This window comes from Oryza brachyantha, chromosome 1 (assembly GCF_000231095.2).
Source record: "Oryza brachyantha chromosome 1, ObraRS2, whole genome shotgun sequence".
NCBI classification, from domain to species: Eukaryota; Viridiplantae; Streptophyta; class Magnoliopsida; order Poales; family Poaceae; genus Oryza; species Oryza brachyantha.
Window position 1 is genome coordinate 29002782 of NC_023163.2, and position 17342 is coordinate 29020123.

A 17342-nucleotide genomic window follows, 5' to 3' on the forward strand; every position below is an offset into this window, starting at 1 on the left:
TAATGATTTTTAAAATATTTAGTGTAAAAACTCTTTATAAAGGGTTACATACTTTCTACGGAAAGAGTTTTTAGCATTCGGTAGATATCCACTTGTTTCTTAATAGTCAATAAAATATAAAAAAATAACAATATAGATCCATATGAGATATATCACTCCATAAATATGAAAATTCAAATTTGGTTTCTACGAGATGTAACACTCATGACATGTGTGTATACATGCATATATACGTGTTTATATATATACACGCACATATACATATATATGTGTGTACATACACGTATGTATACACGAAGATACATACTACTCCTCATCTAATATGATGCGCACATCTTAACTATATATATGAAATATATGAAGAACTAAGATTGCATGTGTACATGAATTCATAAGAGATAGAAAAGAAAAGACAGTTTTTTAGATAAAAAAGAACGTAATTTTTATTAAAAAGGTGAATTTTTGGATTTTTTGGAATCAAAAGAAGAAGATAATGATTTTTTGGATTGAAAGGAAAAAATTCATGGTTTTTTTATCGAGCCGTTAAAGTAAATAGTACATAAAAAATAATATTTTTGGGAATCGGACAAGGAAAGAGGAAAATTAGGTTTTTTTTTTTAATCTGCGCTGCTACCGTCTAAGAAAAGGAAAAAGACAGTTTATTTGGCTCGAGCATTCGAAGGAAAAATAAGAGATAAAAAAAGATAATATTTTTTTGAATCGGATAAGGAAAAGAAAAAAATCAATTTTTTTAGTCGGTGCTGATGCACAATCCCTATGAGGATATTGTGCAAGATTAAACTTTAAAAAATTACTCATATGCCTAAAACTATTTAATTTATTTTGTGTGTGAGCGAACAATCACAAATAAGTAATACTCCTCCGTTTGGCAATGTAAGACTTGTCTAGATTCGTATGAATGCTAATGAATCTAGATATATATATAAATTATATACATTTATCAATTAATGAAATTTAGATAATGCTAGAAATTCTTACAATATGAAATATATGTGATTGAAGAAGACGAAGAAAAGAAGAGATATTATACTATAAATTTTGTACAACTTTGATCTATTGTAGTATTATTGTTAGATCTGTTATGTTATTAAGATAATATAAAAGGAGCCACTGTTTTAATTTACGTGGAACGTCAAATGTAATATTTTAATCTAGGAGGTACGAGTTTAATATTTATATTTTATGATATAATATGAAACTATATTTGATATTATATAAGAAATTTTATAACTAACCTGGCCGCGCAGTCTGCGCGCGGTTGTACGTAAGATTTCATTGAGCGAGCGCGGTTGTACGTAAGATTTCATTGAGCGAGCCGGCGAAATTTAGGTGCCTTGTCCTCATCGACTCGGCACCGTGCGGTGCGACAGCGCCGTCTACTTGCAAGCGTCCGTCCGTCGATGATTTGAGTGCGAGATAGCATTTTCCTTTTTCCCTTTATATAACTGGTTGGTGCTAGATATCGTATCATCTCTCTCGGTGGGGTCGTGTCGTACGCTAGTGGAAAATCACATCCGAAACAGTTCGGACGTAAAGCTGCAGCTAGCTAGCTAGGGGGAGTAAGGTAGTGGAGCGTGCAATGGAGGCGGCGGAGGCTCAGCCTCTCCTGCCGGAGCCGGAGCCGACGATGCTCGCCGTGGACCGTCTCGGCCGCCCGGCCTCCCGCGGCAGCTCCGGCGGGTGGCCCGCCGCCCTCTTCATCATCGGTACGTACTTTTTTTTTTCAAAAGAAAGAAAGAAAGAAGAAGGAGAAGAAGGCGAGATGTAATTACGGCGTCGTGTGAGCTGCAGGAGCGGAGGTCGCCGAGCGGTTCGCCTACACCGGCATCGTGGGGGTCCTGATAATCTACCTGACCGGCCCGCTCCGGCAGCCGACGGCGGCGGCGGCGGCGGCCGTCAACCTGTGGCTCGGCACCTCGATGCTGCTGCCGCTGCTCGGCTCGGCCATCGCCGACTCCTGGCTCGGCCGCTACCGCACCATCGTCTTCGCGAGCCTCCTCTACATCTTGGTACGTATAGCGTATTAAGCATGGGAAACTTTTCGATGTATTTTACTGTAATATTATACTATCAGTAAAAAATAATATTTTTATACTTTATTAATTACTTGATTAATAATGTTTTGTAATTTTGTTTTTCTTGTAATAAAGACCAAAACAAAAAGGACGACGATATTATCCCTTTAAATTTCTACTGCATATCGTTGGTAATATAATTTAATCATAGTCGTTCGATAAAAATAGATCAACGGTATGGATTAAATTCTATTACTAGTAAAATATACTGGAATCAATATGATTTTAATATGATTTCGTATATATGCGACTACAGTATAATCGTTTGCTACGAAGACCATGGTAAGCAGCAACCACTATTTATTCGGTGTTACTCACTCACTCCGTTTGTATTTTCGACTGATCATTGGTTTTATTAAAAATTTAGTATAAATACGTAACATATAAGTTACGCTTTACAAAGTCATAACATAAGTCATAAGAAAATAGTTGACAGTTTTTTTACTTTTAAAAGGTACGGATGTGTAGGTTTCAGAAAGGGACAGGAATTCTAGTCGATTGTAGTTGTCAATTTCACTGGATAGGTTATAGGTGACAATCTCGCAAACAAAAAATGCTGGCAAAAGAAGAATCGGAAATATTTTGATTGGTTTGTTGTTGTTGCAGCATGACTTTGACGATTACATTATATCATGTGGTATTATTCTGGATTTGCTGGGGTCTGAATTTCTTACACTGAACTGTTTGCAGGGATTGGGTATGATCACTGTCTCATCGGTTCTTGCACCGGAAGAGCAAGTGAAACATGGAGGCAGTATGGAGTCACCAGCTGAAAGCTCAAATTTGGCTGCTCACGTGGCTTTCTTCTACCTGTCCCTCTATGTTGTGGCGTTTGCCCAGGGTGGCCACAAACCTTGCTCACAAGCATTTGGTGCAGACCAATTTGATGAGAGTGACCCTGATGAACTGGCCTCGAGGAGCTCTTTCTTCAATTGGTGGTTCTTCGCTTCGTATGGTGGCAACACCATGACTGTTTCAATCTTGAATTATGTTCAGGAAAGCATAAGCTGGCAGCTTGGGTTTGCAATTCCATGCATTGCCATGGTTGTTGCTCTTGCTATTTTCTTGATTGGAACCAGGACTTATCGCTTCTACCCGCCAAGAGGTAAGGGGAATGTATTTGGACAAGTTGGCAAACTGGTTGCAGCACGGTTTCGACAACGGATAGCGTCGTCAGGTTCAAAGTAAGGTTACTGAAAGCCTGAAACCTTCCACTGAGTCCATTTCTTTATCTGAAACTCTATTTGCTCAATTGGGATGCAGATCACCTGACAGTTCTCATGAGCTGCTACCTTCATCATCAGAGGGGGATGCCAACAGTTCAAGCAGTAATTGTGTCCCTCCTGAAGCTGCAGAGCTGGTCAAGTTATTTCCAATATGGGCATCCAGCCTGATATATGCTGCTGTGATGGCACAGTGCATTACTTTCTTTACAAAGCAAGCAAGCTCACTGGACAGAAGAGTAGGTAGCCTAGTGATACCAGCTGCTTCCATCCAATCCGTGGGTAATGCCTCAATCATGGTCTTTCTCCCAATCTATGACAGAATCTTTGTTCTAATAGCTAGGAAATACACCAAGAACCCTTGCGGCATCACGACGCTGCAAAGGATCGGCGTCGGGTTGGTAATTTCGATCATCATGATGATTGTTGCTGCACTTGTGGAGATGAGGAGGCTCAAAATAGCAAGAGATTTCGGCCTTGTGGACAAACCAGAAGTTGTTATTCCTATGAGCTTCTTGTGGATTATACCGCAGTACATTCTGTGTGGATTGTCTGATATATTTGCTGTAGTTGGATTGCAAGAGTTCTTCTACGGTGAGGTACCTGACAGTCTGCGCAGCTTGGGCGTGGCTTTGTTCTTGAGCATAATTGGAGTTGCCAACTTCATCAGTAGCTTCCTTGTATATGCCATTGACAAGGTGACCAGTAGCTTCGAAGATAGCTGGTTTTCTGACAATCGAAACAGAGGCCATCTTGATTACTTCTACTTGCTGCTAACCGTGCTCAATGCTTTAGGCCTGGCCTGTTACCTATACTTCGCACAAATGTATCAGCATAGGAAAAAGGTCATCTCAGTGCATTGATATTGTGGTCAGAGTACATTTTTTGATCCACTGGTCCAGTCTCAAGAATGTAACATGATAAAGCTGTGTCTGGCAAAATGCCGGTTCCAGTGTCCCTCCATTCACCCATATATCCTAATACCTACTTTGTATTCAACAAATTATGTGATCCATGTGCAAATGCAAATGAAATGCTCCTTAATTTCATATTTTGTCTTAGGAGCTCTGATCGGTAAAGTTCTTTTTTTCCTTCCTCAATAATTTCTTGTTTATTTCTCAAGTTTATTTAGGTTTGATACTTTGATTTCTTATCAATGTGCCTCCTAGGCTGTGTTCTTTTGTTGTAAAAGATGAAAGACTATCTGATTTTGTGATAGCTATTTAGTTAATAAATGATGAAATTAATCAAGTTGAAAATATACTCTAGAGAGGTTAGATGATGAACTTTTATATAGAATCTTCTTGCAAAAAAAATACATTGTTTAACAGTTTGAGAAGCATGTGCGCAAAAGCCACAGAAAAATCCAACAAAAATATAGTAAAGAACGCACGCAACCTTCTAAGTTCCTAAGTGTATTTTTTATTACATAAAAAATATATTTTTGTGAGAGATTAATAGGAGCAAAAATGTGATTTGCAATTTTTTTATTCCATTTCCACCCCTTGCATCCTTTCAGTTTCAGAATCACATTGATATCCTCAACCCTATTTTTTTGTGTGTTCAGAATCACATTAATACAAGGCTTATCTTTCCAAAGATTCTTACACCCCAATGTTGTTACTTCTTCTTATGCTTATAAGCCAAGATTTGAATTCTTAATTTTAAAGTTGGAGTTGATTTTGAGTTTTTTTTCACCGATGTTAATTTTTCACCCTTGGCTTTTAGATCGCGAAGAATACGTATATAAAAGTTTTATTCATAGAATATCTTTTGTTTACAAATATGTCGTTAAAAAGTTAAACAATCACCTCCATAGTTGTGTCTAACTATACAACAATCACCTCCATAGTTGTTTCTAACTATACAAATTGCCAGCAGCATCCCAAGACGCGGTTCTTGACTGATTCACATGCCTGGGAGCATGTCCTTAAACGTGACTGCATCTCATGCAGTAATGCTTATTATAACCAAGTATGTGATTCTTAGCTGTGTTCGCGAGACAACAGCCAGAGGACTTCGTGGTCTGAAACTCCATCGATGCACCTGTATTTCTGTACAGTTAGATTGCTTCTGAATATTTTTCATGTATATGTTGTTCACTGTTTTCCATTTGTCCGACAGAAGCAAGAAAGCCTGCACATAGTAGTCTATTATATTACAAGCATTTTTGACAACTCAAAATTCTAGAGCATGGAGATTGCACATTGCTCATTCTTGTATTGGTGTAGCATATTGTTATGATTTTTCTGCCAGATTAAATGTATCCATAAAAATATCTTTTTCCTTACTTCATTCCAGCTTCCAGCCTTCATAAATCCTGACAATATACAGACTTCTCGTGGATGTTCCTGACTCCATATTAGAGAAATAGGATGGGAGGTGATGGAGCTGTTGCTTACTCCAAATTCTTCCATTGAAAACATCCAAAGAGGACATCAAACATCATCACCTCCCATCATAACATCTTGAGGTACGTATGCATATTCCTGCCTGTAACATACTCCTATATGGTTATTCATCGATGATCATATCAAATCAAAACATATCATAAGATCTGGCTGATACATACTCTCATCAATGTAACTGTTGTGAAACCAGAGCTTTGCTAACCTTTTGTTCTTGTCTTTTGTTTCCAGGGGCCTTCTGATTCTGCACAGCATCTACCGATGGCGTACAAGATGAAAGGGGTTTTCAAGGGCCTCAAGGTCATCTCTCAGATCTTCGGTATGTGACTATCATGTGTGCACTTTCTTCTTTTCATTTTCACAATGTTAGAAAGATCAAATCCTTTGATCTGCATTGCCTAAATCTCTCTTGATCTTGTTCAAACCATCTTGCAGTGGTTAAGGAGCACCAAATGGAGATCGGCTATCCAACTGACGTGAAGCATGTTGCGCACATAGGTTGGGATAGCCCGACTGGGAGTGCTGCTGCTTCTCCTAGCTGGGTAACTGACATGGCAGAACAATGTTAATTGCAACTATGTTTTGACACATCGCCCAGTTAAATCCATTGGTCATTTACTTGTTTGCAAGCTGAACCAACTCAAACATCCTTGTAGATGAATGACATGAAGGGGTCGGCTGACTTTTCGTCTTTGAACAATTTTGGGCCATCTACAGGATCGTCCTGGACTTCTCAAGGTGATATCTTGTTCTTTAGTTCTTTCACCGGTCAACTACTGTTCTAGGCAACAACATTCTTCCGTAGTTTATTTTAGTGGCATGTATTTTCCTAGGAATACATTTCATGTTGCAATGTTTAGCAATCTTGTGTTGGTCCAACAATCATATGATGCGTCTAAGATCGACCAACAAACTGATGGTGTCGTTGGTTGTTGAAAGACATTGAATTGTTTGATTGAATCTTGCCTCCTGAAACTTTGAAATCGGACCATGATTCTTGAACCAACAGAATACTGCTATTAATTTAATTTTTTCACTTATGTTCTTATAAGCTAAAATTTAATTTTTAACCTTAAATTTGGAGTTCTTCGTCGTTTATTTTTCAGATTTTGTTTTTATATCACTAGGAACACATATATGAAAATTCTTTTTATAAATTATTTTTCGTTTGTAAAATATATCGATTCGCTTGTTCCCAGAAAAAGCGAAAAGATATCACAATCATGCAAGTATGCAATGATAACTAAAAAATAATTTGTGGTTCATACACATCCTTTGGAATTAGGAAATACCTTTGACCAATATTTTGATTTCTGTTTTCTAGTCGGTATTTGTGCCAGAATTAATAGTTTTGTCATGTTGAAACTTGTGTACTCTTGAAGAAGTTTTATAAAAAAAACAATAATAATTGACTCCAAATGAAGCAAGTTAATTCATATCATACTGCATGGCATATCAAGACGTGCTTTGCACAACAAACACAAACTTCTGCAGAACTCCAATGTCCACATTTGACAATAACATGTTACCCACAAAGTTGTACTCTGCCACAAAGTCCACCCAGTGCATACAAGAAAGAGAGATTTATTTGGAAGGGAACGAATGCATCAGGGATTAAAATATAACACCTATTATGCGTCGTTTGTTTAGAAGGGAAAGAAAGAAAACTTCAATCATTTTCCATGAACACATTTACCAAGTTACTAAATGACACTTTCTTCGTTTTATTTATATATTGATCAGCATATATAATTTATATATGTGTCTAAAATTATTGGTGTATATATAAGCCTAGGAAACGTTGGAAAGTTTTGCATTATAAATAGAGGAAGTGTGTTTTTATATAAAATAATTTCTATACAAAAGTTATTTTAAAAATCATATTAATTTATTTTTAAAGTATAAAATAATTAATACTCAATTATTTATGCGCTAATGGTTCACCTCGTTTTACGTTTTTTCTTAACCACCATCTCAAACTCACCATTAGTAGTCTTCATTTAAATTCTGCCGACTACCAAAGATGCATATCAACCCAACCATCACACAATTTTTTTTTTTTTGCCTAACCCAAAGACATACTAAAGGATGATATGTTTGAAATGCACATTATCTAAACACACACTACCATCGATATCTGTTTTCTGATTGGCGACAGTTCGTTGACAGATTTCGATCAGCCTCAAGATATATCACCCTTCGGCATATATGTTGAGAATGCTGGCAAGGAAACAAACCTGCATCCTGACATACCAAAGCCGCCCAGGAAGAGCAGAAGGAAGAAGTCCAAGAACAATTCACCAACGGCTTCCGCGAGATCATCAAGGTCAAAGTCCAAAAGCTCGTTTTCATCAGCTGCTGACACTGTTGGCAACAGCAGCATGCAAACTGAAGCCCGTACTGTATAGACTGCCATTGTACTACCATTCATTTCATATTCTTATTTTTTTTAATAGGAATACACACGAATGTTTTAAGTGATAGTTAATATCAAGTTGATTTGAAAGATGATGTTCGGCTACCACCTGAGACATTAGGTAAAGATTGTTCGTTTGGCTTCGAAGGCGTCGGCACCAGGTTCGCGAACCATGGAACTCGCGAAAACCACGGTACCGCGCATCCACGGATCCCGTACGGATACTGCCAAAACCGCTAAAACCACGATAAATTTAAATCTAAAAATTTTGAATTTAAAATCCACGGTTACCGAGCGGTTTATCAAAACCGCGCGGTTTTGGATCAAAACCGCGCGGTATCGGCCAAAAATCGCGGCTAGTGTAATCCGATAATTAGGTGCAAATTAATTTTGAAAAAAACTATAAAAATACAAGAAAAATAGAAAAATAGTACGTAGCTATATTTATAACATTTAGGACATGTTATATGGAAAAAAATAAAATTTTAACATATTATTTTCTAAATTCTTGATAAATATTGGCTTCACAAAGTATATTTACGATAAAATATTACGTATAAAACTAATACATGTTTACAAACATATGACTACATTAGTACATATATAATCTATCTTAGCTTGGGTACTGAAAATTAACAAAAAAGCCTACAACAAAATATTACTAACTATCTACGTCATAAATAGCTAACACAATAAAAAATATGTCTTATGTATCAAATATCAACTACATAGTCAACTAAGTGCTGCAAATATTCAAATATGTGTCTCATGTATCAAAATACATACCTAACTAGATTCTATGAAGTGTGAACAATACCGTTTTTTATTTTACCTAATCATTTTTCGGTATTGAATTTTTATTCATTCGTAAATTTAGTTTTTTCAATAATTTTTTTCATCAAACATCATTTACAAATCAATGTATACATCATATATTTTTTTTCTACAAATTTCCTTTTTTTAAAATTTGGATCAAATTTACGGACAGTTACCGTGGTATACCGAAGCCGTGCCCCAGCGGAGAGCGCGGTAACCGTCGTGGTTTTCACGGTTTCGCGAACCCTGGTCGGCACCCTCTTCCTCTACCTGAAAGAATAGCCAACAAAATGCACATAGTTCGACAATCCTCGACAATTCAGAGGAATGTATAGAAGGCTGGGTAAAAATATGTATACGGAAGGATTAGATACATATATAGTTACAGCAACCAAAAAAAGATACAAGTTCTCAAGCGATAGCATTGGACAATCACAAGATTCTACTATATTAGCAGAACGCTTTTTAAGGCAACAAAAAGGCACTGGTTATCAATTGACATTCGAGAACCACAAGCCTGACAGGTCAAAGAAAATCACACTATTATAAATAAGAAAAGAATACATTATTTGTGATATATCCACCAAAACTGAAATTGAACCTAATCATCATCTTAAAGATCCAAAACTTGTTAAGTATAATTCCCAACCTTGAGGGGCTAATATAATAAATAATATATGACGAAAGCTACAAATTGGGCAGCCAGCCACCAGTATCTGATGGACTGACAATTCTAGTGTACAACACTAGCCTCTTAGAAGAACCTTTGATGGTTGATGCTATAACAGCTTGTCGATCTCAAAGACTATGCAGATGCTCTTGTATTTATCTCTAAGCTGAGGTTCTCCAATTTACTAGGCAGGTTTTCTAACAACAAAACCACAGGTACAACAAACAGAGGTTGGTTACACTTAGTATCGCCCATGGCCTGTTGGGGGCCTCCTGTTTGAATTCCTATCTAATGTATTGTAACGGTTCTGCGACTGCTGTGGTCGTGAATTAGGCCTCGCAGGAGGTGCCCCACCCCCATAAGGCCCTGATCCAGCATAGGAGCCGTAAGGCTGTTGCTGCTGCTGCCACTGTTGACCACGTCCATAAGGTGCAGGTTGGTAGCCCCTACCATACCCCCCAGCATATGTTGGGGGTTGTGCATACCTTCCAGGACCTGCTGATGGAGCAGAATGTGACGGATACGGGCTGCCACCACTCTGATGGTATGGTGGAACCCTTCCTCTTGAATCATGGTGATCTCTTGCATATGGGTATTGCCTTCCATGGTTATCTCGTCCATACTGAGAAGGCCCAGACCTATCGTTCTGACGATGACCTGATGACAATGCATAAGCCGGTACCTGACCATTTGGTTGATCACCAGGAACATGCCAACCAGGAGCAGGCTGCTCTATCGTTGGTGGAATTCCATTTGGATAATGCATGCCATTCATTATGGTTTGATATGGCATTGATGGGGCATTGTATTGTGCACCACCCCGAACATTCAAGCTGTTTACCACAAGACGGTGGGCGGCTTCCCCAAGTTGATGACCAGATATCGCTCCAGCTGGGTTTTGCCTTAAAACAATTTCACCAAAAGTTAGGATTTTCAATGTTGTCGCAAGGATTCACAAAATGGCACAAAAGGGAAGGTAGTGTACCTGTTGCTGTTCTCATAAGGCCTCCTGTTGTTATTATCATAAGGCCTCCTACCGCTATCTTCATGCCACAGCACAGGTGGTGGTTTCAGGTCAGTAGCTTCGACGGTCTGCAGTTGAACATAGAGCTTGTTTATTATTACTATCTCTCAAGTAGGGTGGTATTATTAGCATTGATGCTAGACAAAATTGATAGTGATGTACCTTCTTGGGTATGATCACACCAACAGGTGGACGAGCAATGTGCTTATGAGAATCGGGAAGCTTGTAGATTGTGCATCTAGTTAAACAAATGACATAATGGTGAATTAGATTGCCACTAAATCATAATAACCTTAATTTGACCAAAGGGATTGAACTTACATCACTTGATTGTCCATGATATCCTCCAAACCATCAACAGGCGACCTGAAGACAGGAGGACATGGATCCCCGTTACAGAGTGAGATGTAACCATTCATTCCTCCACTGCAAAAAAAAGAACATTTTTTTCAGTGGCCAATGTGCTACTTTTTTCCTTAAAAGAGAAGGCATTAAATTATACATAATACTAATCAGTACAAATATCATAATGCTTTAACTAATAAAAATAGTATTTGCAGTCAATCAAGGATCCTGATAGCCTTAGCTAACCTAGAAGAAGGATCAATCTTTTCTTTAATAGCATTTCGCTCTTTGTTGGGTAGATGTCCAAATTTGCTGTTGAGTGAGTAGATATAAGGCGAAAGTGGATGGGAGCCATTCACAAAAAGCATATTGAACATGATACTATTTCTCCTTGCTTCTTCAGGCTACACAGAGGGTAAGGGAACAGATGCATATCTTAGAACAACATATCTTATTCATATGGCTTATAAAAGCACAAATGCACGAGAAACTTTTTTTCATACCGTCAAAGTATGCTCAACTTTTTTAATTTCAGCTAATAGCCGGGCTTCATCAATGAAGGGCAGTTTTGCTATCCCCTGCATAATTCAAATATAAAATTAAATACGGAAGGTACATACTACATAAATACGCTACTATGATCAATCTTACCTGCCATGAATACCTCTTCCCATTCATATCTACTTCAAAATCTGCATCATAAATGGGGAAAATGGTGTAAAGTTATCGATGAGTAAGATATGTATCAGATATCATCATAATTAAGCATACCAGTTGGGTAAAAATCAATTATTGGTGAATTTGGGTCTGTCATCAATTGCCGATACTTTACAGGGAGTGCATGTGAGCTGAAATGTAATGTCACAACCTATCAAAAAAAATCCACGATATTAAGGAACTGGGACTCTAGGGAACATGATTTTAGTGCATTCACCTCGCAGCTGGGAAAACCCCCATAAGTTGATCAAATGGTTTGAACGGTGACCCAAGTTCAAAACTTATATTGAGTTGACCTAGGCCACTCAAATCCGAAGCAAAAGGAGCATAATGATAAGGGTAAAACCTGCATATAGTAGTAAGATATGGTGGGGTTGGACACGGAACAACTTCAAGCCATCAACAAAGAGTTGAAAATGAAATTTATATAATTTAATATACATTGACCAACTAGAGTAGGCTAGATTACCATTGCCACGAGCAAACACCTTCATAATAGTAATGCATAACCCAACACAAACCTTCAGTATATTTCAGAACCTGAAGAGGATGAATAGGAGACATCATACATATGTAATATAAGATAATAATGAGTGCATTCTCCAATAGTACTAAAATAGCATCTTTTACGGAAGTTGGTACATAGCATTATGCAACACAGTAAATTCAAAGGTGCTTTGAAGAACTTACAACATCTCTACGTATTTCTTCAATTTGTCTGGGTGTTCTTGCCCCAAACTTCTCTTCATAGTACCTTTCCCTCCATCCTGGCTGTCCAAGCTTAACCTGAGAAGACAAAACAATGTTATGACCAAATTGAAAACATTTAAGTGTACACACTAGTTCAATAAACAAATCGCCAACAAAAAGTAAATACTTCAGCTGTTTCATGTATATTAAAGTCCACAGTATAGGAGTATGGTTTTATGTTTTTATGTTTCTACGGGCTTACTGTGGTTATCAGTCTATTTAAGTTTCATATAGACCTAAGATTTGTACATACAGAGAGAGCATAGCAGCCGCATATGACGTGTGTAAATACTAACCTTGTCCTCCTCTGGGTTTTCAGAATTAAAAACATCTGATTTCTCACGAAGTGCATCTTTAAGCATTGTCTTCAAATCTTCTTTGTTTTCACGTTCCTAAGAAAGTTATGGAGTCCGATAAAATCGCAAAAATATTTCTTCAAAAACATGTGAAAACTCCTGGAGTCAGATGAAATGAGCTACCTGTGCTTCAAGGTCATTTTCAGCTTCAACAATGGCAGCCGCAATGCTTGAACCAGATGAGGATACTCGTGCAGCTTTCTGAGCTCGACTATTTTTGCCCCCTTTGTTTTTGTCAGTCCCATTCTGTTCATATGGTGAAGGTACAGGGCCAGATGCAAGGCGAGACCCTTGGAAGCGTGCAACAGGTACAATAAGATCATCCTTGACATGGGGATCAAGGTCATCCCCTCGTTTTGCCTGGGCCTTTTCACGTTTTATCCTTTCAGCTTGACGCTGCACGAGGATATGAACTTCATATCAATGGTTTGTTGGAAATTTGAGAACCAAGTATATAGAAATAATGTTGCAGACATTTATTTCTCAAGAGTTCATATTGTTTATATCAAAAGGCTTTGCATAACTCAGAATGCATATTGATGGAACATGCTTAAGCCTTACAGGTATGTTAGGCAGCATGCAGAAATTTTCCATGGGCAACATTTAAATTCTAGGGGAGAAGTATGGAGAGAAGACACTCAACCAAACAACTATTTTAGAAGAAACTTGGACAAACAACTATTTTCTGGTTTTACTAGTTAAATGGACATGCGTTTGCTGTAGATAACATGAAATTGTAAATGTCTCAATATGGTTCAAAATAATAATGTGATTTCCACGGAGCATGCCATTCCTTTTTTTTTCAAAGGTTGACAGTGTTTGCACATGCTAATTGTTAGATTAATTTCTTTACAGGTATTGTAAAATAGAACACAAGTAAACCAAATATATAAAACAACATATCTAGTCATTGTGAAACTTTCCGTGTAATATTGAATATTTACAAGGCCAACTAATAAGAAAGTAGCATATGGAAGATATACTGTGTTAACTAAACAATGGACAAATCAATTAGTAAGAAATGCCATGTGTGGGTGGTGGGTGGCAAATTCACCACCACTACCTCCAATTTGAAGGAAGTATATAGACAAGATGTCATGGAATAGTCCATCAGGCTGACAACCTTGGAAATATGGAAATTACCTTGAGAAATACAGACAGAAAATTGAACTAATAGCAAATGGTGACACAAGGCGGAGTAAAAAATAAAGATTAGGTGCCAGTTGATAATGTAGGAATTCAAGACACAGGCTTAGGAGTAAAATATTAAAAAACAACCTGATGCAAGCGAGCCCTTTTCTGAAATATTTTATCCTCATAGGAACCAACTGCTTGAATAAAGTGTTCCACTTTATTCAGGTCCGGCTGAATTAACAGATTGGAAAAAACATGTTAATACAGAAATACCAATTTGGATCAGTTGGAATCAGTTACTTCCTGCCAAAAAAAAAAAACACACATGGGAAACATAAGAGAAGTGATTTTCTTATTACCGTGGAAGCATCAGTTAGATAACCACCCATGGAAGGAAATTCCTTCTTGTATACAGCCATTAGCAGATTAATAGCTCCCTGCAGCAAAGCCAAGAAGTTAACATCATACAGTAACAATCTACAAGAAAACCAGTCAGGAATAAAATAAATATCCAGTTTAGTAAGTAGTAAATCTGATAACTACATAGCTATTAGCTTCAAAGTAAGACATTCAGTAAAACAATTAAGTGGAGAACAGGTAACAAACCTCACGGATCTCTAATGTTGGCATATGTGGAAGAAAATCATTGCCAACAAAAAAACACATGAAGATGAAATCATCAACAATGCGTTCAAAGTCAATCGGGAAAGGTGGATTTGGCATTCTGAACTCATATTCTAAGTACTCCCGGAGGGTCCATATATTCAAGAACTGCAATGTCACACAACGAGCAATTCAAATAAAAACAAGGCCCTCCGTGAATTCATAAAAAAAAATCACGGGGATAATAAAATGCACTTATTAGACCACAAATAGCAGCAAAGAAGACAACATTACCTGGTAAGGCTTCTTTGGAACAATAGCATCACCTTTTTCATCAAACTCCCCAGCTTTTCTCTTGGGTTTTCCTTCACAGTTTGCTGCTAAATGTCCAACCTGACCACACAAGAAGCATTTGTCCTGCTGTCCAGGTGTATAAACTACCTGCAAGCACCCGAGAAATATCAACATAGACAACAGGAAAGCATAAGAAACTATACTCTCTTTTAGTTCACATAACACAGTACAATATATTTGCACCAAAAGGCACATTCTAGGTTTTGAGTGAGGAGAGCTAACCTCTCTCAGTATAGAGAAATGTACTTCGTGTGTTGCAAGAGCTAACATGATCAGGTCTGCATCCTGCATTCAAGCGTATATGATGCTATGCATTAGCAAGATCATCATAACATTGCCCAGTTAAAATAAAAGGTTTACAGAGCATACCAGGCCATACAAACAATGGCGGGTATTTGGGTTAAATCCAGGGAGATTCCGTTGACCGCGAATGTAGGACATAATTTTATGTTCCCCTTCACCAGGAACATTGGCGTCAGAAAGAATAACCTTCAAAAGAAGTTAATCAGAACACATGAACTTCTCCATGTATGTCTTTCCAATCAGTGTTTAAGCCATAGCCTTTACGGATCAGAAGTAAGCATGATGGAACATACTGACAGAAAGTAAAAGCCAAAACAAAACTCAGATAGGCATAAGGTCATGCTTACTTTAATTTGTTTCCATCCAGGATCATAATTCAATCTGCAATGAATGTAGTACTGCAAAGCAATGGATAAAACATCCATAAACTCTGTTCCTGGAGTAATAATGTTAGAATCACATGTTTGTGATTGATGTTTTGGTGGAAGTTTTCTGCCCTCCCTCTCAAACTCTTCACGCAGCCTCTCTTCTTCTGCGGCCTGGAGATAGAAACATAGTTAGCCATAAATGGAATTGTAATGGTTGAAGCTGTCTACAAGTGGGAATTTAAGTGCCAAAATATTATCATCCACTGCATAAATGAAGATAATTTCATTACTGACCGCATCAGCAGCATCCTTTGCAGCTCTGAATCGTCTAGAGCGCTGCTGGTTCATCTTAGCACGAGGAGCCACACCATCTGTAAAATCATTGTAAGGTAATACAAAATATCAACAAGAAACCATCAAACAAAACAAGCATATGTGATAAAAAGACAAGACCCTAGACAGCACAAAGTTTACAAGTACAGGTACTACTACTATGCTGCTAAATAGTTTAGCCTTTAGAGACAAGGATGATGCCTGATTCAAAATAGAGTACATGACTCATCATATAATATATACATCAGAGATAACTTCAACGAAGGCATTTGTTTGCAATAGCACAAGCTGTTCCAAAATGATACCAACAAGTAAACGAGTAACAATACTGAAGTGTTCCTAATCTTTTAGGAGGGAAGTAGTAACAGAATTCGTAAACATCAGATGATTATACATACCAATGGCCATATACAAAAGCTTTCGCGGGCGAACCATGACAAATAGCCTATCGATGTAATCAAACATGCACTGGAAAACCTCAGCGAATGTTGTCGGGGAGGGCTGTAGAAGATAAGAAATCATGGTCAGCATAGAAATCGGAAAGTGATTGTGCAACTATTTTAAACATTAAATTATTTTTATGAAGAGAAATACACGGATTGACAAAAGCAACCATGCAGATTTCCCCTAAGCTGATGCGTCCCCTTCATGAAAATAAACTCAACTCAGAGGCAAATTGTTAACTTTGCAGACCCCGACTACCATTTGAATGAAGCTGATTTACAATGCGGAGGAGGAGGGGATTTGAAGATTTAACTACATTGCATTCTCATCTCAAGATGGCTCATGCGACAATTTAGCAGCTTTTGGCTAATTGCAAAATTATATTTATAACGGTAAGGCTAATCAGGAAGCTCTATCTAGAACAGCTCGTCACTCATCAATCAGACATACACAAATCCATCACCTACACAGCCGCAACAACACCATCCAACCCCACAAAGAAATCCCAAAGCAACGCAAACAGAAACGCCCAAGCGTGCTCAGCCAAATCAAACATTATTAAAAGGAAAAAAGCATGTCGAGGTTGGGGAAGGAAGCGACCCGCAGGCAGGCAGGCACGTACCCTATCCTCGGGGTGGAAGCAGGGGTGTATGATCCCGTTCATGTCGAGGTAGAGGTTGTCGAACTCGAGGCTGTTGGGGTTGGGCTTGGACGTGTCGACGGGCACCTTGACGCCCTCGATCTCCACGGCCTCCTCCTCCACCACGTCCACCACCACCATCGGGTACTTCTCCGCCAGCCACCGGTAGAACGCCGGGACACCCATCTCCGCCTCCGCCGCCGGCGGCGGCGCCGGAACCCTAGCCCTAGAGAGCGAGCGGCCGCCGCGAGCCGGCGGGCGAGGAGGAGGGGGGAAAAAAAAGGAGAGAAGAAGAGGCGCGAAACCCTAACAGAGGGGGTAGGCCACGCGGACCGGGAGGGG

General features: G+C 38.4%; 3 protein-coding genes across 4 annotated transcripts; 2 read left to right on the plus strand and 1 right to left on the minus strand.

Moving 5' to 3' along the window:
• The first annotated feature begins 1500 nt into the window (after positions 1-1500).
• LOC102704388 (protein NRT1/ PTR FAMILY 5.10-like) lies at positions 1501-4368 on the plus strand. Its single transcript, XM_015835033.2, has 4 exons — positions 1501-1727; positions 1813-2030; positions 2787-3280; positions 3360-4368. Exons 1-4 carry the CDS (start codon positions 1601-1603, stop codon positions 4180-4182), a joined length of 1662 nt encoding a protein of 553 aa, XP_015690519.2. The 5' UTR covers positions 1501-1600; the 3' UTR covers positions 4183-4368.
• A 994-nt stretch (positions 4369-5362) lies between these two features.
• LOC102704668 (CRIB domain-containing protein RIC10-like) lies at positions 5363-8240 on the plus strand. The gene is made up of 5 exons (XM_006646458.3): positions 5363-5792; positions 5959-6046; positions 6163-6269; positions 6384-6465; positions 7897-8240. Exons 2-5 carry the CDS (start codon positions 5989-5991, stop codon positions 8133-8135), a joined length of 486 nt encoding a protein of 161 aa, XP_006646521.1. The 5' UTR covers positions 5363-5792; positions 5959-5988; the 3' UTR covers positions 8136-8240.
• A 1165-nt stretch (positions 8241-9405) lies between these two features.
• On the minus strand, positions 9406-17342 carry LOC102710165 (5'-3' exoribonuclease 3). 2 transcript variants are annotated; one of them, XM_006645026.3, is made up of 23 exons: positions 16983-17342; positions 16315-16417; positions 15878-15954; positions 15563-15754; positions 15282-15401; positions 15135-15197; positions 14853-14999; positions 14562-14726; positions 14315-14392; positions 14100-14186; positions 12945-13217; positions 12762-12857; positions 12406-12501; positions 12185-12255; positions 11933-12061; positions 11770-11846; positions 11650-11690; positions 11502-11576; positions 11245-11402; positions 10975-11079; positions 10816-10891; positions 10615-10721; positions 9406-10531 (listed from the first exon to the last, which is right to left on the minus strand). In XM_006645026.3, exons 1-23 carry the CDS (start codon positions 17184-17186, stop codon positions 9871-9873), a joined length of 3201 nt encoding a protein of 1066 aa, XP_006645089.1. In that variant the 5' UTR covers positions 17187-17342; the 3' UTR covers positions 9406-9870. The 2 variants fall into 2 exon arrangements, with proteins under 2 accessions (XP_006645089.1, XP_006645090.1); XM_006645027.3 differs by lacking the exons at positions 15878-15954; positions 16315-16417; positions 16983-17342 and having other exon boundaries at positions 9415-10531; positions 15282-15367; positions 15563-15630.

Coding starts and splice junctions, on each gene's coding strand:
- LOC102704388 (XM_015835033.2), top strand. CDS start 1,601: ATGGAGGCGGCGGAGGCTCAGCCTCTCCTGCCGGAGCCGGAGCCGACG. Junction 2,031..2,786: donor CGAGCCTCCTCTACATCTTG/GTACGTATAGCG, acceptor AACTGTTTGCAG/GGATTGGGTATGATCACTGT. Junction 3,281..3,359: donor ATAGCGTCGTCAGGTTCAAA/GTAAGGTTACTG, acceptor ATTGGGATGCAG/ATCACCTGACAGTTCTCATG.
- LOC102704668 (XM_006646458.3), top strand. CDS start 5,989: ATGGCGTACAAGATGAAAGGGGTTTTCAAGGGCCTCAAGGTCATCTCT. Junction 6,047..6,162: donor GGTCATCTCTCAGATCTTCG/GTATGTGACTAT, acceptor ACCATCTTGCAG/TGGTTAAGGAGCACCAAATG. Junction 6,466..7,896: donor ATCGTCCTGGACTTCTCAAG/GTGATATCTTGT, acceptor GTTCGTTGACAG/ATTTCGATCAGCCTCAAGAT.
- LOC102710165 (XM_006645026.3), bottom strand. CDS start 17,186: ATGGGTGTCCCGGCGTTCTACCGGTGGCTGGCGGAGAAGTACCCGATG. Junction 15,755..15,877: donor CAAAGGATGCTGCTGATGCG/GTCAGTAATGAA, acceptor TTCTATCTCCAG/GCCGCAGAAGAAGAGAGGCT. Junction 14,393..14,561: donor CAACATTAGAGATCCGTGAG/GTTTGTTACCTG, acceptor GCTTTGCTGCAG/GGAGCTATTAATCTGCTAAT.